The sequence below is a fragment of the Chrysemys picta genome, chromosome 4, assembly GCF_011386835.1.
Source record: "Chrysemys picta bellii isolate R12L10 chromosome 4, ASM1138683v2, whole genome shotgun sequence".
Lineage (NCBI taxonomy): Eukaryota > Metazoa > Chordata > Testudines > Emydidae > Chrysemys > Chrysemys picta.
Genome location: NC_088794.1, coordinates 133,961,156 through 133,986,976, shown reverse-complemented (window position 1 = coordinate 133,986,976; position 25,821 = coordinate 133,961,156). Strand labels below are relative to the sequence as shown.

The 25,821-nt window shown below is 40.6% G+C and overlaps 1 protein-coding gene across 8 annotated transcripts in view; it reads right to left on the bottom strand.

Moving 5' to 3' along the window:
- Positions 1-25,821, bottom strand: part of TECPR2 (tectonin beta-propeller repeat containing 2) — a 69,515-nt gene that overhangs the window by 12,568 nt on the left and 31,126 nt on the right. For 3 of the 8 annotated variants that reach the window (XM_008168175.4, XM_008168177.4, XM_065593636.1), the window contains exons 14-17: positions 24,774-25,014; positions 21,933-22,022; positions 18,760-19,008; positions 12,438-12,586 (exon numbers count right to left, since the gene is read on the bottom strand). In XM_008168175.4, coding sequence (XP_008166397.2) covers positions 12,438-12,586; positions 18,760-19,008; positions 21,933-22,022; positions 24,774-25,014 — 729 coding nt within the window. The remainder of the gene's footprint in view (positions 1-12,437; positions 12,587-18,759; positions 19,009-21,932; positions 22,023-24,773; positions 25,015-25,821) is intronic. The other 5 variants (XM_008168176.4, XM_005285774.5, XM_065593637.1 and 2 more) reach the window with 3 other exon arrangements.

Sequence of the window (25,821 nt, the reverse complement as noted above, 5' to 3'; positions counted from 1 at the left end):
AGTAGGAGAACACTTTAACCTGTCTGATCACTCAGTAACAGACTTAAAGGCAGCAATTTTGCAACAGAAAAGCTTCAGAAACAGACTCCAATGAGAAACTCCTGAGCTTGAATTAATATGCAAACTAGATACCATTAACTTGGGTTTGACGAGAGACTGGGAGTGGCTGGGTTATTACAAATATTGAATCTATTTCCCCATGTTAAGTATCCTCACACCTTCTTGTCAACAATCTAAAATGGGCCATCTTGATTATCACTACAAAAGTTTTTTTTCTCCTGCTGATAATAGCTCATCTTAATTAATTAGCCTCTTAGAGTTGATATGGCTACTTCCACCTTTCATGTTCTGTGTGTGTGTGTGTATTTATTTCTTACTAGATGTTCCATTCTATGCATCTGATGAAGTTGGCTGTAGCCCATGAAAGCTTATGCTCAAATAAATTTGTTAGTCTCTAAGGTGCCACAAGTACTCCTGTTCTTTTTGTGGATACAGACTAACATGGCTGCTACTCTGAAACCGGTGCCAAAATTGTCGTCTTCCTGCTCAACTAATCCAAAAGTTCTCGCTAAAGAATATTCAGTACAATATATTTCTCAAACTCTTTCCTTACAAGATATCTCATCAGGACTAACTAACATGCTTTAAAAACTGTCCAACCACACATCCATGCTTTTGGCTTGCTTATTTTCTATATGCTTAAGATAACAAGTGGGGCAAAGCTAGAAAAAAAAAACATTAAAGCCAAGCAAATTAATATGAGTGACAACAAAGACAATTTTCAAACTATTTCTACTGTGTATATGCACTGGCACTGCCAGCCACCCACACCAAACAGAACACAGCGTGGGGTAGTATAATGCTTTTATGGGCGTAGCTTCATTACTCACAAAGGTGAGAGTTATACAAGTCATCCTAAAGGATTGCTAATAAAGTCCTTATACCATCACATCTCATCATGTATTTTGTGTATGTTAACATTTTACAGAAAAGCCACTATGAATATTTTAGAGAGAGTTTTAAAATATTTTGCTGGTATTATATTTGAATCCTTTCACTTCCAGATCACCTTAATGCTTGAGCGAAATAGGAGTGCTAAATGCAGGTATATGGTTGCAATAGAAATACTATTTGGATATGAAGTTGTTTTATTTAGTTTTAGTACTAGACTATCAAGGATCAACTTTCCAAAAGGTAGGAGTACTTTGGCATGCAAACATGCATGTGTATTTTTGCATGCAGACCTACAGTGGCACAATTACTAAAACTGCACGCCCAATTTGGGCACTAAATACCTAAAAATCTATTTGCATGCCCAAATACCAGATTTGCACCTACAGTTATAGTAATTGCACTTGAAAATAAAGGGATTGCAATACACAAACTAGTTCATATGTGGACCTCAGTCCTCAGCATTTAAAACTTCTGAACCTCAATAAGATCACCTCCATAGTTTTGGAAAGTATAGGATGCCTCATTGAAGAAAGGAGGGGATTTCCCAGAGAAGCAAGCACTCTAGATTCTAGTTTCAGCTCTCTTCTATGCTGTATGTGGTAATGGTCATTATCAAAGCAGTTTTTAAAAGTGTTAATCCATGTTATTTAAACATTCTTAAGAAGTTTGTGCTGCCAATGCCACAATGGAGACGGTAAACAGAACCCTGTTAATTTTACAAGCCAACACCGTAGTTTCTCACTCTCCAAACTCACCAAAATAAATACAAGTGACCTTGCGAAGCCATTTATAGAGACAGAGCAAAACTAGATATTCCATTAAAATCACAGATTAGGGTTAGGGTCTTCTTTAAACAGCCATTGATCCAGAACTGAATATAGCTCTGAATACAAGACCAGCATAATTTCCATACTTGCTTTAACCTGATTCACATTTGAGAGGACAACCAGGAGAAGCCTTGAAGAGGGTTTTTGTTTTGTTTTAATTATTTTTTTAATCTCAGCTGCTTGAAACAGCTCACGTTTGAGCACAAGTCCAAGTGGAGAAGCTGAGGCACCCCTCAGGTGCACACTCTTGTTTAACTTTAAGCACATGAATAGCTCCATTGGTTTCAGCAGGACTGCTCATAAGCTTAAAGTGACAGTTATAGGTGTCTTTATAGTATTAAGGATGTAGGGTACGTCTACACTGCAAAAAACCTCATGGAAGCAAGTCTCTGAGTCTGTCAATTGAGACCAATATGGCTACAATTCCACCACACACAAGAAACTCTACTGTAATGCACAGGCACAGCAGGGCAGGGATAAGGTTTGTGTGCTGAGCTTTCTGACTTTGGTGCAAGAAGAAGAAAAAAAAAACTGTTACTATGACTAAAGGCTGAGATTTTAAAGATTAACTGTGACGTTGTGCAGTCTATATGGTTTTATAAAAATATGATAACTGGGATATGCTTCATGCAAAAGGTCTCTTGTAAGGTATCATTACAAAGCTTATAATCTACTGAGTGTGGTCATCCTATTAGTATAAATGTACCACTCTTGTATCTAAAACTAGAAATATAAAATATAACTGAGGGCCTATTGTAATTATGCAAAGTGTGGGCCATTAATGGTGGTTTGGAATCTTGATGACTCCCATTAACCAGGACCATTGTCTGCAGATGGCTGTGTTTTACCTGTGAGTCTTCCTGTATGTGTGTGTGCTGGCAAGTGGGTAATGAAGTCTTGCAGTGACATGTGATCATGTCACCTGAACTGGAATCCATCTTTAACCTGGTGCTTTTCCAGTGAGGGGGGTGGAAACCCAGAGAGACAAAGGGTTCCCACCTTACGCAAAAGACACATAAAGGGGTGGAACAGAACAAAGGGAGTGAGAGGCGCCATAATGAAGAATGCCCTAGCTACCACCTGAGCTGGAACAAGAGCTGTACCAGGGGAAAGAATTGTGCCCAGGCCTGGAAGGGGTCCAGTCTGAGGAAAAAAACTTACTGAAGTATCTCTGAGGGTGAGATTATCTGTATTCAGATTGATTAGACATAAATTTGCGCATTTTATTTTATTTTGCTTGGTGACTTACTTTCTGTCTGTTACTACTTGGAACCACTTAAATCCTACTTCCTGTATTTAATAAAATCACTTTTTCTTTATTAAATTAACTCAGAGTATGTATTAATACCTGGGGGAGCAAACAACTGTGCATCTCTCTCTATCAGTGTTATAGAGGGCGAACAATTGATGAGTTTAGCCTGCATAAGCTTTATACAGGGTAAAACGGATTTATTTGGACTTAGACCCCATTGGGAGTTGGGCATCTGAGTGCTAAAGACAAGCACACTTCTGTGAGCTGTTTTCAGGTAAACCTGAAGCTTTGGGGCAAGTAATTCAGATCCTGGGTCTTTGTTGGAGCAGACCCGAGTGTCTGGCTCGGCAAGACAGGGTGCTGGAGTCGTGAGCTGGCAGGGAAAACAGGAACAGAGGTAGTCTTGGCACATCAGGTGGCAGCTCCCAAGGGGGTTTCTGTGATCCAACCCATCACATTAACATTGTGAAAAAAATTCCAGTGTAAAAAAAAAAAAAAAAAAAAAAAAAAGTAGCATGTGTTTCTTTAAAGATCCACCACTCCAGTACTGTTGGACAGGTTTTCTTCAAACTTCCCCCCCACACACACAAAAAACACCCACCAACCAACCCATTTCCCCTTAAGTGAACAGTAAAATTTTCGAAGTTACCCTTTGAATGAAAAAGTTATAAACCTTTGAAAACAGGATCTTATAGTAAACCTGCTCTCTCTCTCTCTCTACCACAGTTAAATGCATATAAAGACAGCTGAACAGCTATAGTAAGTATTAACAATGTGTTCCACCTAGAACAGTCATTATGCCTGATCTGGCCATTGCAGAATACAGAAAGTTGGTGAGTAAAAAATAAATCTTGATTAATCTTTCCTAACAAAAACAATGAACCAGGAATATCTGCACCCGAAGACAAGAATCTGTGTCCATTATTACTAGTCCAATCTGAAAACTACAAGCAAACGTTGCTCAAAAGATACTCTTGTTCTACAGACTTTGTCCCTTTGAAGGTCTCACACTTCAGTACTGACTAGATCCAGTCCTTCTTGGCCTTTAAAATCAGATGAGCTTAAGCCTACTCTGAAAAGAGCAGCACTGACTCTCTCAAGCATCCAGAAACTGGTGCTTTAATTACAATTTTTTGTGAATTAATTTATGGTAGGATGAATCATTTTCTCTCTAAATCTCGCATGAAAAGCCCGTATCCAGCAAGTATTCCATCACACACCTAACTTTAAGTACGTGAGTAGTTCCACTCAAGTGAAGGCATATATTTAAGTACCTTGTTCTAAACATTTTATAGAAAGCTGTGCCAGAGACAAGTTAGAAGTTGAAGATTCTTTTCAGTTACTTAATCCTGTAAAGAGAATGGTTAAGGAATATTTTTTTTAAATAGCAAGGCATAGATTTATCTGATTAAAATAATTCACAGAATATATTGGTGAAAATATGTCAACAGATGAATGCGCAGGTGCATTTCAAGAGCCCTGATTTGATTTGAAGTAACAAGCAAATGGATATTTGAAGGAGGAATGGTGTCTCCTCCCCCCCCCCCCCCCCCACACACACACTCCCAACCTTCATTTTTTTTTTTAAAGATATTTATTAAAAATTACTATATTGAACAAGCGTGTTAATTTCAAGGTAAACACTTGCTTTTTGGGCAAATAGCCTAAAGAGAAGAAAGTGAAAATATCAGTTTAAGATGAATGTTTTTAAAAGTAACACACAGAAAAACATCACCATGCACTGCAGTAATCTAGTCCCAGAGTCTTTAGGGTGTGGTGAAAACATTTTTGGTACCGATAAGAGTAGCTATCAAACACGTGACAGACTGCACACATACTTCCTGCACCATGATGGCAGCAATATCTGAAAACAAAAAATACTGGAAGGCTAGAATTCTTAGCAAAAGCAGCTTAGAGTATGTTAATATTGGCTTTCTTGACTGGTAGGAAGAGGAAAATTCTCTCTCTCACTGGACAATGGAATCAGTTTGAAACTGATACTTTCAACAGTTTTTATTAAAAAGTGTTGAAAGAGTGAGTGTGTGTATGTGCGTGCACGTGTATATGAATGATTGCCTGCTAATTAAAATACTTCAACTACAAAGATGGTTTCTAACAGAATAAAACGCTGATATTAAGGAAAAGCAAATACTTGAAACGAGACACTATGGAATTCTACATCAGCTGAATAAGCCACTTTAGTGGGAGCCTTGATAAGCTGTATTTAACCAGTTTCATTTATCTATAACATGCACTGACTAAAACATTCATGTGAAGTATTGCCAAGTCATTGTTTGCCTTACCCCCCCCCCCCCCCCAATTGAAAAAGACAGTCCTCTAGGAAAATCTTCTCCCCCATCACTGCCTTGAATAGGTCCCACATGGCTAAAGAGGGCTGGCACTGGTTCTGCTGAAACTTTGAAAAAACTTTGAACAGCCTTACCGGGTCAGACCAATGGTTCATCTAGCCCAGTACCCTGTCTTCCAACAGTGGCCAGTGCCAGATACTTCAGAGGGAATGAACAGAACAGGGCAATTATTGGATGATCCAGTCCCTCTTGTCCAGTTCAAGTTTCTGGCAGTCAGATGCTTAAGGACACCGAGAGCATGGGGTTTTGTACCTGACCATCTTGGTAATTGCCATTGATGGACCTATCCTACTTGAACTTATCAAATTCTTTTTTGAACTCAGTTATACTTTTGGCCTTCACAGCATTCCCTAGCAATGAGTTCCACCAGTTGACTGTGTGTTGTATGAAGAAGCACATCCTTATGTTTATTTTAAGCCTACTGCCTATTAATTTCATTAGGTGACCCCTGGATCTTGGGTTACATGAAGGAGTAAACAGTCACTTTCTCCACACCATTTATGATTTGAGAGACTTCTATCATATTCCACTTTAGTTGTCTCTTTTCTAAGATGAGCAATCTCAGTCTAACCTCTCCTCATATGGAAGCTGTTCCATACCCCAATCATTTTTGTCGCCCTTCTCTGTACTTTTCCCCCAATTCTAATAAGTCTTTTTTTGAGATGGGGTGACCAAAATTTCACACAGTATTCAAGGTGTGGGCATACCATGGATTTATATAGTGACATTATATGTTCTGTCTTATTATTCATTTCCTCATGGTTCCTAACATTGTTAGCTTTTTGACTGCTGCTGCTGCACATAGAGCAGATGTTTTGAGAGAACTATCCGCTATAACTCCAAGATCCCTTTCATGAATAGTAACAGCTAATTTAGACCCAATCATTTTGTATGCATAGTCAGAATTGTGTTTTCCCATGTGCATTACTGTACATTGATCAACACGGAATTTAATCTGCCATTTTCTTGCCCAATCCCAGAGTTTTGTGAGACCCCTTGTAACTCTTTGCTGTCAGCTTTGGACTCAACTATCTTGAGCAATTTTGTATCGTCTGCAAACTTTGCCACTTAACTGTTTACCTTTCACTGTTTACAGTAATAAGAACAGGAGTACTTGTGGCACCTTAGAGACTAACAAATTTATTAGAGCATAAGCTTTCGTGGACTACAGCCCACTTCTTCGGATGCATATAGAGTGAAACATATATTGAGGAGATATATACACACACACACACACACACACACACACACACACAGAGAGCATGAACAGGTGGGAGTTGTCTTACCAACTCCGAGAGGCCAATTAAGTAAGAGAAAAAAACTTTTGAAGTGACAATCAAGCTAGCCCAGTACAGACACTTTGATAAGAAGTGTGAGAATACTTACAAGGGGAGATAGATTCAATGTTTGCATCCGAAGAAGTGGGCTGTAGTCCACGAAAGCTTATGCTCTAATAAATTTGTTAGTCTCTAAGGTGCCACAAGTACTCCTGTTCTTTTTGCGGATACAGACTAACACGGCTGCTACTCTGAAACCAATGTTTGTAATGGCTCAGCCATTCCCAGTCCTTATTCAATCCTGAGTTGATTGTATCTAGTTTGCATATCAATTCCAGCTCAGCAGTCTCTCGTTGGAGTCTGTTTTTGAAGTTTTTCTGTTGTTTACAACTCAGGACTGAATAAGGACTGGGAATGGCTGAGCCATTACAAACATTGAATCTCTCCCCCCTTGTAAGTATTCTCACACTTCTTATCAAAGTGTCTGTACTGGGCTAGCTTGATTATCACTTCAAAAGTTTTTTTCTCTTACTTAATTGGCCTCTCAGAGTTGGTAAGACAACTCCCACCTGTTCATGCTCTCTGTATGTGTGTGTATATATATATCTCCTCAATATATGTTTCACTCTATATGCATCCGAAGAAGTGGGCTGTAGTCCACGAAAGCTTATGCTCTAATAAATTTGTTAGTCTCTAAGGTGCCACAAGTACTCCTGTTCTTTTTGCAGATACAGACTAACACGGCTGCTACTCTGAAACCTGTTTACAGTAATGTTTCTTCTAAGCCAGTTTTAAGGATTGGTTATGATACACAATGAAATGTGAATGGGTCATAGATTTTTAACATTTGTGAAGAAAATCATCTTAGCATTCTAACTATGCTAAAATGGGTAAGTTTTCTGCTGGTGATAAAGTCAAGTTGAAAGATCAGACAAAAGTACATAGATTTATTGTTTGTTCTCCTGTGTGCTTACAAGCCCTAATCATGGACCAGGATCCCATTGTGCTAGGTATAGTACAAACAGAACAAAATGCATGTGCCTGCCCCAAGGAGCTTATGATTGTCAGAAGTAGACTGCTTAGAGGAAATGTAGAAAAGTCTTCAGGATTCACTAACGCAGACTACAAGAAGCAACAAAGAGTCCTGTGGCACCTTATAGACTAACAGATGTATTGGAGCATAAGCTTTCGTGGGTGAATCCCACTTCGTGTCTGACAAAATGGGATTCACCCACGAAAGCTTATGCTCCAATACATCTGTTAGTCTATAAGGTGCCACAAGACTCTTTGTTGCTTTTTACAGATCCAGACTAACACGGCTACCCCTCTGATATCAGACAAGAGATCATTTACAGCCAATTACATGAACTTCAGCAGTATTCATCTGCTAATTAAAGAAAGCGGATGGCAGTTACACAAAATGGTCAAATAGTAGCCATCTAATTAGGTAAATCCTTTCCCTTCAACGCTAGCCAGAGATTAAATGAAAAACTTGGTTTAAACATAGTAACTTCATTCCACCTTCTCTCCACAATGTCTTTGTTATAAAGCAGAGTAGAGATTAGTAGGTGAATTGCTTTTCTCTGTTTATTTTTGTAATTCTGCATCTACTTTATTATTTCTTTAGACTGGGTGTCTTGGAAGCACTAAATTTATATTTATATTTCATAAACATTCTATAACACTGTATAGCTGGACACATGATATAGTGTAGCATTATCTTTGTATTGCATATAAGCAATAAAATGAAAAGCTTTCTGTATTTGCCATAGTCAAATCATACCACGAAGAGAGGTTTTTGACCAGTCTAGTCAACGGCCTTGTATAGCAGCTCCCTTAGGGCAAAGGTATCATTGACAGCTTTAAACACGTTTTGTAACTTTTAGAAGTGTAGAAACTACAAAATGGAACAGACAGAAGTCTAGAAAACCACTGTTCAAGATTTTCCAGCACTTAATCTAGTCTTCTTGCTGATCACAATTCGAAGGTGTTGGATAAGACAGGAAAGAATGAAACAACATGTGATATAGCAGATCTTTTACATGAAGTGGCAGAGCAATCATCGTCCAGACTGTGGGGAAGAAGATGGAGAGATGAAGAGAACAGGAATGCCTACATATCCGTTTTAGATTAGCTAATCAGATTCACCTTTCTTAAAAGCAGAGGTGCGGTTTAATTGTTAGCTGATTTTATTTTGATTAAAGTCTTCTCAAAACTGCATTGTTTCTGAATATAGCCCATGAAACTGCTTGAATGTGGATATATGAGGAAAGCTATGATAGCACAGCTTCTGAGCACTGACATTGTTAAAGCAGAGCCTGTAGTTTATGGGCACTTCATGAATCCTAAACTCTGGAATACAGAAGATCATATTTTTTACATTCATGTGAGATTGAATTTTAAAACTAATTACATACATTCTATATTTTCAGAGAGCTTCTGTACCTCAAGCAGCTGAAATGCAGTTTTGCCCTTTGATTTTCTTCTTTAAACAGAAAATATGATTGAACTATTGGTAAATATTTCTGACAATACTCTTGCTGCTATGAATATATAGTGATGCAGTATAAACTCTGTGTCAAGTCAATTAAGGGACAAATATCAACTAAGGAGCAGCTAACAGTAAACTAGGTATTATTCCCTGAAGGGCTCACTAATCAGTCATTGATTTGTTACATTTGCTGGTCAAATGTTACGTTACCATTTGAAAGTTTATGTATTTTCTTATTTTGCATTCAGTCTTCACATGTGCATGAATAATTGCCCTTTTAATACTCTTGTAATGACTTGATCTAATGCCCTGGAGTTGCCTCAGGATTATTATGTAACCAATGAGTTTCCATTTTCACTGCAAGAAAGAGTTTGAATTTTTTGCCTTTTGATATTGACTTATTAAATTTGCAATGCTGAAATTTGGCAAGAGGACACGAAAGAACTACATTCTTATACCCAGAGCAAAGTTATCAGCTGGAAACACTGCATCTTATGGGAAGATACTGTCACCCAGATGCTTTGGGAACTGTAGCAAGTAACTCGATGTTCAGCCTTATCCAGTTGATAAAAGCTAACTGATTGTCAGAGGTTACTTTAATTTGATATTTTTGCTGCTGGAAAGCTCAAAGTAGAAAACAGGTTGGTGGTGCTTTTCAATTTTTGTTTTTATTTTAAGTAATTTTACCTATGGGAAAAGCTCAAAATTGGGTTTGGGTTTCCCCCCCCCCCACCACCCCCTTTCCTACTGTGACAAAGTTCCTCCTCCATCTTGGTGGATCCTGCGCTTATTGGCGGATTTTCTTGCCTCAGAGATTCACCATGTGGGTTGGGGAACAGCCCAGAGACCTACCCCTCTGGCAGAACCCACAGTCCAGGTCAATTGGGAGGTTTGGGGGGAACCCGGGCCTGCCCTCTACTCCGGGTTCCAGCCCAGGGCCCTGTGGACTGCAGCTGTCTATAGTGCCTCCTGTAACAGCTGCATGACAGCTACAACTCCCTGGGCTACTTCCCCATGGCCTCCTCCAAACACCTTCCTTATTCTCACCACAGGACTTTCCTCCTGGTGTCTGATAACGCTTGTGCTCCTCAGTCCTCCAGCAGCACACCCTCTCACTCTCAGCTCCTTGCGCCTCTTGCTCCCAGCTCCTCACAGTCACACCACAAACTGAAGTGAGCTCTTTTTAAAACCCTGATGCCCTGATTAGCCTGCCTTAATTGATTCTAGCAGCAGCTTCTTAATTGGCTCCAGGTGTCCTAATTAGCCTACCTGCCTTAACTGGTTCTAGCAGGTTCCTGATTACTTTAGTGCAGCCCCTGCTCTGGTCACTCAGGGAACAGAAAACTAGTCATCCAGTGACCAGTATATTTGCCCTCTACCAGACTCCTGTACCCCACTGGTCTGGGTCTGTCACACTACATAGTCAATAGGCAGAAACTATGCTTTTCATTGATTATGTCAGAATGAACCATATGCAGCAGCCATAGAAGGGCGAGTGACATAATCTACCTCCTATTGCTATAGTCATTGTTCAAAGGACAGTTGGTGGTAACTTCTTGGTCTGCCCTTCTCCTTTGCAAAACACCCTCTTCTTCAAAAGTGGCCACCTGTCTGGCTCATGTCCATCAACCCTGAGCAGTCAAGGAGCCTGAGCACTGCTGTGTTAAATGATGAGGTGCAACTGAGTACCTCATTTCTCTATTGCCTCCTCCCCTTCTACTGCTAATCCCCTGAGGGAGGCGGAACTGGCAGCTGGCTATCATGAGATAAGCAACACTAAAAGGGAATGATGTAAAAAACTATTGCAATTATACATGCTGGGATTTAACTTCATTCCATATTATGATTTTTTTAGAACACTACATTTTAAAATATTCAAGAAAAAGTCTGTAATGTTGTTAATGTGACTGGAAGATTGTGGTTCTCACAGCGAGAACTTCACATTAGCCATTTTTTGCTCAACTAGCAAATTAAAAAGCAACAACCCCAGACACCCCCCTGAAATTCAGTGTTGAGAAGTTCAAAGTAATAGACACTGGAAAAAATAATTCCAACTACCCTGTTTCCCCGAAAATAAGACATCCTCCGAAAATAAGGCCTACTTACAGTTTTGCCTCTCGTTGTAATATAAGGCATCCCCCCGATAATAAGACCTCCCCGATAATAAGGCAAAAAAATGTGTACCGTATTCTTCTTCATTGAAAAATAAGACATCCCCTGAAAATAAGACCTAGCGCATCTTTGGGAGCAAAAATTAATATAAGACACTGTCTTATTTTCGGGGAAACAGGGTATGTATCTAAAATGATGGGGTCTAAATGAGCGGTTACCATACAATTAAGAGATCTTGGCATCATCGTGGATAGTTCTTTCAAAACTTCAGCTCAATGCACAGCAGTAGACAAAAAGGCCAACAGACTGTTAGGAACTAATAGGAAAGGGATAGGAAAGTACGACCAAAAATATCATAATGCCACTATATAAATCACACTTCGAAGATTGTGTCCAGTTCCAGTCTCCCCATCTCAGAAAGGATATAGTGGAACTGGAAAAGGTTCAGAGAAGGGAAACTAAGATAATCAGGGGTATGGAATGGTTTCCATATAAGGAGAGACTAAAAAGATTAGGGCTCTTCAGTTTAGAGAAAAAAACAAAATTATTAAGAGGGGATAGGATAGTGATCTATAAAATTATGAACCGGGGGGGAGGGGGGGGGAAGAGTGTTATTTTCCCTTTACCACAATACAAAAACCAGGTGTCACCCGATGAAATTAACAGGCAGCAGGTTTAACACAAACAAGAGGAAGTACTTTTTCACACAACGCACGATTAACTTTTGGAACTCATTGCCATGGGATGTGTGATGGCCAAAAGTATAACTGGTTTTAAAAAAAAAAAAAAAAAAAAAAAAGAAGAACTAGGTAAGTTCATGGAGTATAGGTCCATTGATGGCTATTAGCCAAGATGGTCAGGGATGCAACCTCTGACTGCCAGAAGCTGAGAGGGGAAGACAGGGTTGGATCATCCCAACTGCCCTGTTCTGTACACTTCCCCTGAAGCTCTAGTACTGGCCACTGTCAGAGACAGGATGCTGGGCTAGATGGACCATTAGTCTGACCCAGTACGGCAATTTTTATGTTCTTAAATTCAGACTTTTTGCGGTTCTCCATCTATCACCTTTTCAGAAGGAAAAGCGTTGAACTTCCTTGATTTTCAAGGCAGATCACTAAATTACCACATAAAAAAAGTTATGATTCACTGTTTTACCTGTACAGGTGGCTCAATCATTATCCACGCAGGAAGCATCAAACTTGGGTTTAGAGGCTGAGTTCCTACACGGAAGTAAACGCCGCCACTAGTATCACACGCCCAGATGTGCTGATTTCCACATGCCAAACTGGTCAATTTTATAGCTCCTAATGATGAAGAGACTGTTGTTAATTTGGCATGAACTTTTAAAATTCAGCTAATCTCTACTGTAGAATTTTACAGAAATATTTCTAAAAAACTAACATTCAAAAAGTTATCAATATAATCTATACATTTTGGTAAAAGGAGAACATTTGCATAAAACTTCAGTCTAACTAGAAAGCAAATGGGGGAAAAAATGAAGATCTCATTTACATTTCATGCGTTTATTCTAGTGATTTCTCCTCATCTGTCTAAAACCGCCTATTTCATGCAGTATCCTGCCATTGATCAACAACATTTTGACAGTGCATCATGTTCTATCACTACTGCTAGAGAACAATGTAATTCCAATGATTATCGTCAGAGAGTAAGAGGCAGAAACCATATGAAATATTTTTTTCTATGCTTAGAGAGACAAACTTTCATGCAACCTAAAGTGAACTCTCTTCTGCAGCTAGTCATGCTTATAGAATCTTAATGATCTAGGTCTATAAATACATGTCAGCAATGAACATTCCAAATGTTACCAGCAAATGCTAAGGGTGGGTTAATATTTCAAGGTTAACAAGCCTTCATTACTTGTGTTGAGTATAAAACCTATTTGAAAAGCGTCTCCCTATTTGTGTCACAACTTTCTTATTTTATAGTGGTCACAAGAAAACTATCAATGCTTTAATCCTAAATAAACAAGCTACATGAAGGCATATAGCTCTGAAACAAGTGTGTTCCAGAGTTCTTAATTTTATTTTCTCTCTCTCTTTCACAACCGGATTAAAAATACCCATCAAATTAAGCTGTGAAATGTCTATGATTTATAAGGATGGGAAAGAAAGCCTATATGATACTGTAGACTGAAATGCTGTGATCTTGAGAATTCTTACTCTTTCATATTCATTTACTTTTAAAAACATCCATACTATCCATTACAGTTAACATTTGGATTTTTTTCTAGTGTTAAAAAGGCATGCACAATGTTGAGTAGTGGAAGACATGAACTAACAATGCTGTTAGGCTGCATACCGAATGCTTTGGTCAGATGCCAAATTAAAGAATCTGAGAATAAATCTCACTGGTTTATTAAATGTTTGCTGTTTGGGATACCTGTTAAATCGACAATGTTCACTGGGGGAGGGAGGGGGGGAGTGAAGTCTGGCAACCAACTCTTCATAAAGCACATCACTTAATACTCATCACTTTGATTAGAAGATGCAACTTTACCCTTAAATTGTATGCTTATAGCATTTATCAGAGTACAGATTCTACAATGTATTGCTAAAAGCTTATAGTCAAAAGACACGAGTTCTATACAGCCTTAACTTTTAGTTTGTTATAATAGTGAATAGATTCATTCCTATATCAAGACTATTTGGTATTTAACTGTTTCTGCTTTTTGGCTCAAAAGGAAAGATTTTATGGCTTATTTCTAAACTCCTTTATTTTAACACTATTACTATTATAATAAAAATAATCACAAAGTTCAAAATTCTATTGCCAGGAGCAAATTTCTACAGCAGGGGGGAGGGATAGCTCAGTGGTTTGAGCATTGGCCTGCTAAACCCAGGGTTGTGAGTTCAATCCTTGAGGGGGCCACTTAGGGATCTGGGGCAAAAATCAGTACTTGGTCCTGCTAGTGAAGGCAGGGGGCTGGACTCGATGACCTTTCAAGGTCCCTTCCAGTTCTAGGAGATGGGATATCTCCATTAATTTATTTATTTATTTTATTTTTATTTAGCAGTTAGAGGTCTGTCATATAGCTACAAAGTCACTATTTAAATAAAACCTCATTACTCCTTGCAGCACAAAGTATGTCTGACAGCAATAGTTTTATGAGAGAGAAGGTGGGTAAGGGAATATATTTTATTGGACCAGCTTCTGTTGGTGAAATAGACAAACTTTCAAGTTCTAGAGAGCTGAAGAATAAATAAAAGATATTACCTCACCCACCTTGTGTCTCTCATTCTGGGACCAACATGGCTACAACTACAAACAGTAATAGTTTTGTTACATGATATCTCAGCTGCTTAAATGTTTTGATCCAAATAAGCATCAGCTCACTCAAACATGGAGTCATATGTCATTTCCATGGCATTGCTGGTATTACTAACCTCTAAAGTAAAATATGACATGCCAAAATACAATCATTATGTAAACATTTTCAGCTTTTTTTTCCTCCCCCTCTCTTATTGCTTTTACTTTAGGGCAGGGGTAGGCAACCTATGGCATGCGTGCCAAAGGCGGCATGTGAGCGGATTTTTGCTGGCGCCCACATTGCCTCGGTCCAGGGCGCTCTGCATTTTAATTTAATTTTAAATTAAGCTTCTTAAACATTTTAAAAACCTTATTTACTTTACATACAACAATAGTTTAAAGCAACAGAGGGTCCTGTGGCACCTTTGAGACTAACAGAAGTACTGGGAGCATAAGCTTTCGTGGGTAAGAACCTCACTTCTTCAGATGCAAGTAACATGGCTACCCCTCTGATACTTAACAATAGTTTAGTTACATAATACAGACTTATAGAGAGAGACCTTCTTAAAAATGTATTACTGGCACACGAAACCTTAAATTAGAGTGAATAAATGAAGACTTGGCACACCACTTCTGAAAGGTTGCCGACCCCTGCCTTAGGGAAAGGTCATGCTAACCACCATTCATCCACAAAAGAGGACAGAGGTATCTCTACGCGTGATTCAGATAAATTGTTTACTGTTGAATTGTAAAGGTCATTCTACCGTGTTTAGAAACCTTGACACTGATAGTGAAAACCTTAATCAAAACAATTTACCAGATACTATTCTACAGTACATAGTGTAGGGACTGGAGAAAGGTACAACTGACATAATACAAAATATTTCAGCATTTATCCTTGGAACATACTCATCCAATTCCAAAGTCTGCATCTCTTTTTATAACAGTTTTATGAATGTTTCAAGACAGTTTACTACTTTTAAAACTTTTCCATGAATAAAATTTGGCATCTAGATTTGACAATTATTTTATAGTTATTAAATTTATTGGGCCACAATGCAACAAGCTAAAGACCTGATTCAATAATTCACTGCATGTAGATGCATTGCTGTGCCTGCACAAAGCCCCACTGACTGCAGAGGTGGACCCGAATGCATTAAATTGAAGGACTGTGTCCCAAAATGGTAACAAGATGATGTAAGATGTTTTATTGCACCAACCAGCTACTGTCAATGATTTCTTGGCCTTTCCCCCCCTCCCAATGGATAACTGATCTATAACGGAATCATTTCTTAATCCAGTGGTCATCAACTGGTCGATTGCGATCAACTGGCCAATCCTAGAGGATCTCCGAGTCAATCACGATTTCTGGTGATGTAGCGGGGCTGCTGCTAAGGCAGGCTCCTTGCCTGCCGGCCCGGCCCCACACCACTGCTGGAAGCGGCCAGTGTGGCCCCGCGGGCAGGGGGACAAGGGTTCTCCCTCCGTGTGCTGCACTTCTCTGCAAGCACCGCTCCCGCAGCTCCCATTGGCTGGGAATAGGGAGCTGCAGCCGTTGGGAGCTGCGGGGGCAGTGCTCGCAGAGAGGGGCAACGTGCGGAGCCACATGCCCCCTATCCCTCTCCCCCAAGGGCCGCAGGGGCACATTGGCTCTTTTCAGGAGCAGCGTGAGGTTGGGGTAGGCAGGGAGCCTGCCTTAGCAGAGCTATGCTGCATTGCCAACTGGGAGCTGCCAGAGGTAAATGCTGCCTGGCAGGAGGCCACACCCCAGCCCCCTCCCGGAGCCAGCACCCCATACCCCCTCCTGCACCCTGAACTCCTGCCCCAGCCCTGAGCCCCTGCCCAGAGCCAGCAACCCATACCCCCTCCTGCACCCTGAACCCCCTCCCAGAGCCAGCACCCTGTACACCCTCCTGCACCCCAACACTCTACCCCAGCCCGGAGCCCCCTCCTGCACCCAAACTCCCTCCCAGGGCTTTCACCCCACACCCCCTCCTGCACCCCAAACCCCTGCCCCAGGCTCAGCCCAGAGCCCCCTCCCACACTGTGAACCCCTCGGCCACAGACCAGAGCCCACACCCTCGCCTGAACCCCAGCCCCCTACCCCAGCCCGGTGAAAGTGAGTGAGGGTGGGGGATGGAGTGAGCGGGGCGGGGTAGATTCTGGGTTGCCCTTAAATTCAAAAAGTGATCTTGGGCATATAAAGGTTGGAGACCACTGTCTTAATCCTTAAATCATGTGTCGACTATTTAAGAATTTTGTTTATAGAAATTAATACCAGAAGGTATTTAAGGTGATTTGAGTCAGTTAACCCACATATAGTGCATTACAACTATTGTAAGATACACTACAACAACATCTATAATTCACTGTAAAGATATGACTAATCAAACTTTCTATGCAGCCACCAATGTATGCCAAGAAAGAAAAATACCAGTTTAAATACTCCTGACCCATCATGAGAGTTCCTGTAGTCTTTTCAGGAGTTTACATATTGTAGCAATGACTGAAATGACTCCCAGCTGATAAGCCAATTTATATTTTAGTGTCCATCCTCTAGCCCTCTCCCTGCTCACTGGCTCCCAAGGACAGGTTTCTCAGGCTAAAGAATCATTTGCTTAGTACAGTCTGGAGTCTTCTATCACAAACCTCCCTGATCCACCACCATCACCACATGATTTACATCTAATGTGTCACATAAGTCTGGATATCTCAGAAGCGAGAAATGTACCAAAACGGACCGAGTGCAGTGTGGGCTATTGTATGTAGCAACAGAGTGGGACTGGGGAGATCTAAGGTCTATTCCAAGCTCTGCTCCAGGTCTGCTGGGTGATCTTGGGCAACTTACTTCACTGCCGTGCCTCGGTTTCCCTTTCTGTAAAAGGATGATAGTGGTACCTACACCTCCTTTGTAAAGTGCTTGACATCTACTGACGGAAAAGCTATAACAGCTAGGTATTAACCATGAAATTGAAATATCACCTAAACTGCTAGAAAATAATAGTGATTATAAAAGAGGTCCAAAGTCCTGCTAGGCAAGTGAGGGAGCCTGTTGGTGGCCTCACTCATGAACCAGTGAATGTGAAACAGCTTGAGAGGCATTCAAATTTAAGACATCTTGGCAGCTGGGAGTCAGTCCAATTAAAAAAAATAGGTCATATTCCATGCTGAAAACTTGACGCTTTAAACATGGACAATGTTTTTTCTGTGCAAAACTTAATTTAAAAAAAATAATAATAAAGATTAAAAATGTTAACTGTTTATATAATTATGTTACATTAAATGAAGTCTGCTGCTTATGCTTGCCTAGCTTAAAACCAGCTGAACTGATTTTGATCCAACTTTAAAAAAAAATTCACCTTTGATCTTATGCCAAATGCAGAAAATTTCATCCCAAAGGAAATGTGAAGTTAAGAGCCAATTTGGAAGTGACTAGAATGGACTTCATTCTTAATTATGTCACCTTCGCATGAATCAATTCACTTGTCTCCAGGAGATTTGCATACAATATAGTGTGGCAGCTAATCAACAGTGCACAACATTAAAGACTTTAGGACAGGAAGTAGAGACCGTCAACTGAGAGAGACATCAAAGAAATATACATGTAGAATAAAATTGGCTAAACTGCTCAGTAGCCAGGACACCCCATTGCTTATGAAGAGAGTCATATTGGGAGAACGTTTTAATGACCACAAGCAATCAAGGACTACGGTTTTATGTCTCATCCAACCAAAGACAGCAACTTCAGCAGCACCATAGTCCCCGATGTCATGCTGAGGCATAAGTTCAGTATCAACTTGAACAGAAGAGCATCACCAACTGACTCACTGGCACTGCTTTCTGAAACAGTTTTCCTTGAAGGGCTCCCACCCAAGTACTGACTGCTTTGCCTGATAAGATCAGACCGACATAAAAACAAAACAAAAAATACCCTTTGCAAAATACCATCAAGTGAACAGTGAACACTTAATATTAGCCTTTTGCTATGAAGGTATCTAAAAGCATGCCTGTTATTGGAAAACCATGGGATTTTTTCTGACATTTTATAAAGTTGGAAAATTATACATCTTTACTAATACAGCAGTTATTTTCAGGTGTTATTAAATCCAATAAATCTTAAAATTTAAATTGGTATTTGCAAAGCCAATGAAAAATGCAAGAGAATTTTTTTAAAAATCTGTTTAAAAATAAGTTGAGTCTTTTCGCTTACCACAAAAAGCCATACCTAGCTGAGAAAGGTCCAGTTTTGTCCAGTGCATCCCAGATGGGCAACTTGGTGAAAGTGTTCGGATAAAGACCTGTCCTTGTTTATCCAAACCCCATATGGCATCCTGGCAGGCTGAATAACACACCATTTCAGCATCAGGCGGTAGCTGAACTGAAGAAGGATGGAACTGAGGATTCTGATCACTGACACAAAACAGATCCTTGTTGCTTTGGCATAGCCACAGAAAGCTTCCTATGGAGAGAAAATGTGTGTTACTGTTAAAATCACTCCTAATCCATTCTCGAAAACTTATAGTTGCTTCACTCTACCATTAAGTGCCAAGTGCATTTAAAAACAAACTATCAGTCTTCTGAAATGTATTCTTGGGTCAAGATTTTCTAACCTAAATTCCTAGATTTAAGCATCTAAAATAAGTGGCCTGATTTTCAAAGTGCTGAGTATTTAACACTTTGGGAGTAAAAATTAGTGTATTTACACACACACACCCTGCGACCACTTCTTTCTGTCGTCCTTCTAGGTTGCTTGCAATCTCTTCTCCCAAATTCCATTGCTGCTTTGGTTTTTCCCCTGTATGACATTAGCACTTGTCCAAAACCAGACAGTCTTGCCTAAGTAAAAGGTGCTAAACAGGTCTATCCTAAACAAAGGAATGTGTGTTTACACCTCAATTTACATACAAGTAGTAAACAGGTCCTCAAGACAGCAGGAGGAGGAGATGGCAGGAAACAGAATAATTTGCATTTTAGCAAACAAATGGGAGACCAAAGAGCACAGAGCCTTCTTCACCACCAGACTGCATGTTGCCTTCCTCACTGTTTGGATAACCTTTACTTTGAGGGGTAACCTTCAGAATAATCCACTTTAAAGGTTTATTGGACTATAAAAGAAAGTGGCAGAAAACCAAGTTCTCTCTTTCACCCAAGACAACAAAGGCACATCTTTGGGCTTCTGGGAGTGATCCTGACCAAGGAGTGGGTCAGTCACCATCTTGACTGTGGGTGAAAGAGGCCATCTTAAACAAAGCCTTGAACCAAAACATGCTAGATTAAGTTTTAGACTTTTAGATGCATGTTTTCACTTTTATTTGCTGGTAACCATTTCTAACTATCTCATATACATGAATACACTTAAAATCCTACCTGCTTTCATTAATAAACTTGTGTTATTTTAACTCTAAACCAATCCAATGCTGGATTTAAACTGAACTGTTTGGTAACTCCAGTTAAAGCAGAAAACTCTTGAATATTGACTCCTTAATGGGACAATGGACCTTAATATCCCTCTGATTGTTCCAGGACAGGGCTGGACATTTCAGAATATGTGTTTCTGGGAAAAGTTGGGGCTGGGGAGTCACTATGCCAGTTGTTAACCAAGGCCGGTGGAAGCCAATGGAAATCTGTGGTATTGCAGATAGGTTCTAGGATGGGGCCTCCAGCCTCCATTTTTCTTTTGGGTTAAGAAGTAATGGGAAACCCTTCCCCGTGTTATGGAGGAACTTGTTCCACAGCACATAAGTGTAGAAGACAGTTTACTTCTTGTCATAGAAGGTGCTTATGAGAAGGATCCCTGAAGAGGGACGGGGATGAAGGGAAGTAAAGGGAATCAAGTAGTCCGTGTGTATGATTTTTAGGGCCCACTTGTTGGTGGTGATGGAAGACCACGTCAAGTAAAAGGGAGTAAGGCAGTCCCTGAAATGGAAGATGGATCATGTCATCAGCACTGTAGAGTGGGGAAGTTCATTCAGATCCTCAACCAAGCCCTCAAATGTCTTGCTTTCAGTATACAGTTAAGTTACCAAAACTATTTTAATGCTAAATGAGCTAACTTCGTGACACTGCTGGGAACGCCATCTCAGGATGGTTGAAAAGGAACTGCAAATTACAGCTTACTTTGTCTACTGGTGGCTGGTCATGAATGGCAGAAACTGGGGCAACTACAGACAAGGCCTTAAGCACCTTAAATATTTCAGAAGTGTTTCCTTAACATGAATCCACTCACCTGCCTAACAATATATTGGACAGATTACTTTCAAAACGTATGCAACTAAGGGAAGGTTTATATATTTTTAGAGAAGTTACATTATGCTTTTAAAAGAAAATAGAATAATTTTTTTCAGTCCCAGAGACAGAGAGGAAGGGTGTGGCTAAGGCACTGGACCTAGAATCAGGAAATCTGAGTTCCAGTCCCAGATCCAACCACAGGCTCTTGATTGATTTTGGGCAAGTTATTCTCTCGCTCTGTTTCTCCTACGGTAAAATAGGAATAATATTTCTCTCTCACAGGAGTGTAGCGAGGCTCAGTTTATGTCTGTGATGCTGTGGTGAAAAGTATATAAATAAAATACTTTAAAGAAACTACCCTATTTTATTTTTTATGCCGTGCTGCAGTTTTCCAGTGATGATGATGGCAAAAACTGAAGGGGGTGTCAGCTCACTTGCTGGAGAGCTTTACTGACTCCAATAAGCTAATAGGTTAGGCTGCCTAGCCTCTTTTCCTCTAACTGAGTAGTGCTGCTTTAAATGAATAGACTTCCCTAGCACCAGTCACCATTAGCAGCAAGCATTAGATTCAGACTAACACGGCTACCCCTCTGATCATTAGCAGCAAGTGTACAGATTAGAAACCCAATATAGAATATGGTATTGAGGGCCAGAATTAGCATAAGAACAAGTACGATAAAATGCAAATGGTTGATAAGAAAATGTGGATGATAAAGGTTCCACTCCCCCTTCCTCCCCCCGATCTTTGGTGGCAGACCTACCCAACTCCCTAGCATTTATGCACACCACATCCATTAAAGCTATATTTGTTTTTCCCTCCACATTTAGTAACTCAGCACCCCTCCAAATGAGAGATATATAACTTCAGAAAGACACTAAACACATTATTCCTTGCATGAGCCAGTAAGGATGCTCAAAAAGCAGCACGCTTTACTCAAGGCCATTCCACTGCAGTCCCACCATGGGTTATCTCCAATAAATTAGACAGTAGGAAATTCTAGCTTGTTCCAAAAATATGGGACTTCTGCACACCTAATAGACAAAACTCTGGACTAGTTCAGCATTATGGAACCTGTTAGCATCATTTCAGCTATCAACTCTAATGCATGAAGTCAGTTCAATATAAGCTTATACCATAATTATAGATTCACTAACCTTCTTTAGTTGGAGCTGTGGAAGCTAACACAAAAGCCCATTTTGTGGCAGAAACAGTACCTCGAGGCACAATATTATTCCAATATGTTCCTGAAAAAGAAAGCAAAACAATAATCATCGTGAATCACACACTTTGCAACTTAAATGTTATGACAAATTCTTTCAGAATTTTGATCTGAGAATTTCTGTTGTAATCAACTATAAAATGTATTTGTTCTAATCAATATCCGATATTGCCCCGGCCAAAAATCATTATAAAGCCAAATGACTATTAAGATTGAAGAATCCCCATGTTTCCCACCAGTTCATGCTCATAAGTTTGAGACTGTTTTCTTGTTAAAAAACAAACAAAACAAAAGAAAAAAAAACCACACACACACACCATTTTTCATTATTTTAGTGCTTTTATGTCACTAGACAGTTTGTTACATCATGGATGAACACCAAATCAGCACACAGATGAAGAAGTCATCGCAACAGGGATTCTTTCAGATTCAATGTTGAAACATTTGGAAACTAGTGCAAAGATTTTATCTGCTGCTTCTCAGCCCTGTCTGGAGGTTCCCTTTGTTGCAAACTTATACGAAATGATCCATTAGAGGTCACCTTTTGTTCTAAGCACTAGCAGCAGTTTTGACCCAATACTTACAGCTGAAGATTGTGCTGACTCTTCAGCAAAAGACTTTATGTGACCTTTGTAAATCTAAACAGACAAAAGTGAGAAGGATGTTCTTTCCCATCAAATGCTAAGTTTGTTACTTGCAACCTTCTGCCCTTCCAGGGATACTGATCACATACAATTAATTATAGTTGTGTAAGGCTAAGATTTAGTCATGGGTATTTTTAGTAAAAGTCATGGACACATCACGAGCAAAAAACAAAAATTCATGGCCTGTGACCTGTCCATGACTTTTACTATAAACACCCATAACTAAATCTCTGCTCCTGGGGCCCCACAGCTCTGGAGAGCCCTGGGGCACTGCTGCTCTGGAGGGCCCTTGCTCCAGTGGCAGGGGCTGACTGCCCCTGACGACCCACTGCTCAGGTGCTCCCCAGGGCTAGCCACGCAGGGCTGTCCGAGCAGCAGCCAGTGTGGCTTGCCCTGGGGCCGCTCCAACAGCTGCCAATGTGGCTGGCCCTGGGAACAGCTACTCAGGTGGTCCTGAGGTCAGCTACATTGGCTGCTGCGGAAGTCACAAAGGTCGCAGAAAGTCACGGAATGTGTGACTTCCACGACCTCTGTGCCAGAATCAGAGCCTTAGTGATCAGCAATGCCAGTCATTTATTAGGCTTCTGAAATGCAAAATCCAGTATGTTGCCCATTCCCACTTAAATGACAAAAACAATGTTAATTTCTTGCACTTATGGCCAAATCTCACCTAAACTGGACTGACTGGGTACCAGTCACAAATTGAAAGATCTGCAGAGCAAATAAAGTCACACTTTGTTGGGAAGACACTATTCTTTTTTTAGACAAATACAATTCCATGCAGATGTTTCCTCTTTAAAGTCATTGGTATAAAATACTAGTAACCCCACAAGTCAAACAAATCTAAAAGAAAAACATCTGCACAACCTGCAGAGATCTCTTCAGATGGCTTAGATGTCAACCAATAAGCTTTCCAGCATCAGTTTTCTGCAAATCTTTTCTTAGGCTTGTTTAAATACATGTCAAGCATTTCTATCTAGTTTAGTGTTTGGGTAATCATGAAATCTTATCTTAATTCTTAATCTAATCACACACTCAGAGAAGGAACAGGAGTATTTTATGACAGATTCCCTGTGTAAATACTGGGTACAGTACTACATAATCCTTCACCTCATCTAATGAGAGAGAATCCTAAAGGAGCATCTAATCTGGCACTTTTTGGCTACTATGCTGCTATCAAGAGGCCATCAGTAAAACTTTTTTGGTAGAATAAGAGGATAGTTTCTATACTCAAGTTTAGACATATAGCTTTAGGAACATCTCTCATAAAAGGACTGAGAGGAAGAATACAGGTCTAAGCAGCCTCCAACAAGTCAAGGGAAATCCTCTTGAAAATTACTTTACTGTTTGAGCAGGACTCTTCACCTGGTTCCTTTCCAAGAGGGAAAGTCTACTTACATTGACAGAACAAATCAGAATGGCTTGAAGAGACAGCTGAAAAGGCACCTAGGCCTGCAGATGAAGCCAGGATTGTGAGAGATGAGAGCACAAAGGTTAGAGGCTTCTGGCAGTAGACCAAATCAGTCATGAGCTACAACATTCATCAGCCAGGCTAAAGTCATTAAGTGTCTTGTTTAGTGTTCAGCATGTTCTCTCATCAGATCATAAGTAGTAACACATTGGGAAATGTGTTTAGGAAAATGAGCAAAGTGATCACTATATTATTATTAGTGTACAGCACCATACATACAGTGTACTAGGTACCGTAGCACCTAGTAGCCCTAGTTATGGACTGAGACTCCATTGTGCTAGGTGCTATATTGCATGGTTGTGTGATATCAATATGTAACTCTCTTTAATTCAAGATATGCGTGCATGCACTGAAAGAAGCAATGTGACCTACTTTGTGGAAAGCATAACAAGCTCTGAGCAACAGGCTCCCAAACTTGCCTTCTTCATAGTACTACTTTTAAAAGGGCAATTACTCAAACCAAATATTAAGACAGCATCCCGCAATACTGTCTGCATGCCCACTCTAGTTTAAGAAACAAAAGCTTTTGCAGCTTGCTCTTTAATTTGCTGTGGCTGAATTTTACCCATGGGTGGGCTAGGGGAATGGTAGGGGGTGCCGAGTGGATGCACTAGTTAGTTTCTTTGATTTTTAAAAAACTCACAGGTGTAAATGTACCAACCTATTAGACTTCCCTTTGCTACATGGAACTCGTTTTTGCCTGAAGAGATCCAGACCCCACTACTGTTGACTCCAAGAAGGCTGGGCTGACATTGAAGCTGCTGTGACCAAAATGCCATTCGAAGTTTCTCCGCCACCTTCTCTACTGGAGCCTGGGCTGCTGTTGCCACTGTGTGTGTTGCATGGATTATTGTCTGGAAGAGGCTGCATTGGTCAAACACGACGTAATCTGTAATGCTTACCTGGAAAAAAAACGTTCTGGAGAATCAGTTAAACTAGGGATGAGTTATAGGACCTTCCATAAAAAGCATGTCAAACTAGATACGTTGCAGAGGTGACGCATGGGGGGAGTGCTCATATTTTTCCCCTAGCCCTGCTTCGTCCCCTACAGAGGAATGTGCGGGGGGGGGGGGGGGGGTAGAGGGAAGGAGAGGAGAAGGGGGGAGAAAAGCAGTGACTTTGAGGTCGAGGAGTTTGCCCACATAAGCTGCATAAAGGGAGGACAGGGAGCAGCTCTCCTAACTCACCACACAGTCCACGTGGAGAAACTGACCAGCAGGCACAGAGCACCTGGTGTTGGTGCTCATCCCTTTCCCCCTCAGCACCCTAGGGGGGCAAGGAGGAATGTTTGGGGGAAGGGGGGAAAGCCAGGTGTTCTCTGCTAGCAGGTCAGTTTCCCCCTCATGATCAGTGTAAGGGGAGAGCAAGAAAGCAGTGACCCAAGAGAGCCAGGCAGCTGAACTGCTTCCCAACCATCTGTGCAGTGTACAGCCCAGTTGAGTGACAGAGTGAATTACTCCTGGAGTAATTGGAATTCTGCACCTGGCTCAGCTGCTGGGGGTGGGGGTGGGGGTGGGGGGAGAAGAGAAACAGAACTTCCTCTTCCCCTGGAGCAGCTGGGGCCAGGTCAGATTCACCCCCGAAACCTCCCCAGCTGCAGGAAGCTCTGCACCCCTCCCCCAGTTCCTGTCCCTAATCACTTCTCAGCCATGGGGAGAAGGGGTCACTGTATAGGAAGCTGCCCACCCAATTTGCCCAACCCCTTTGCA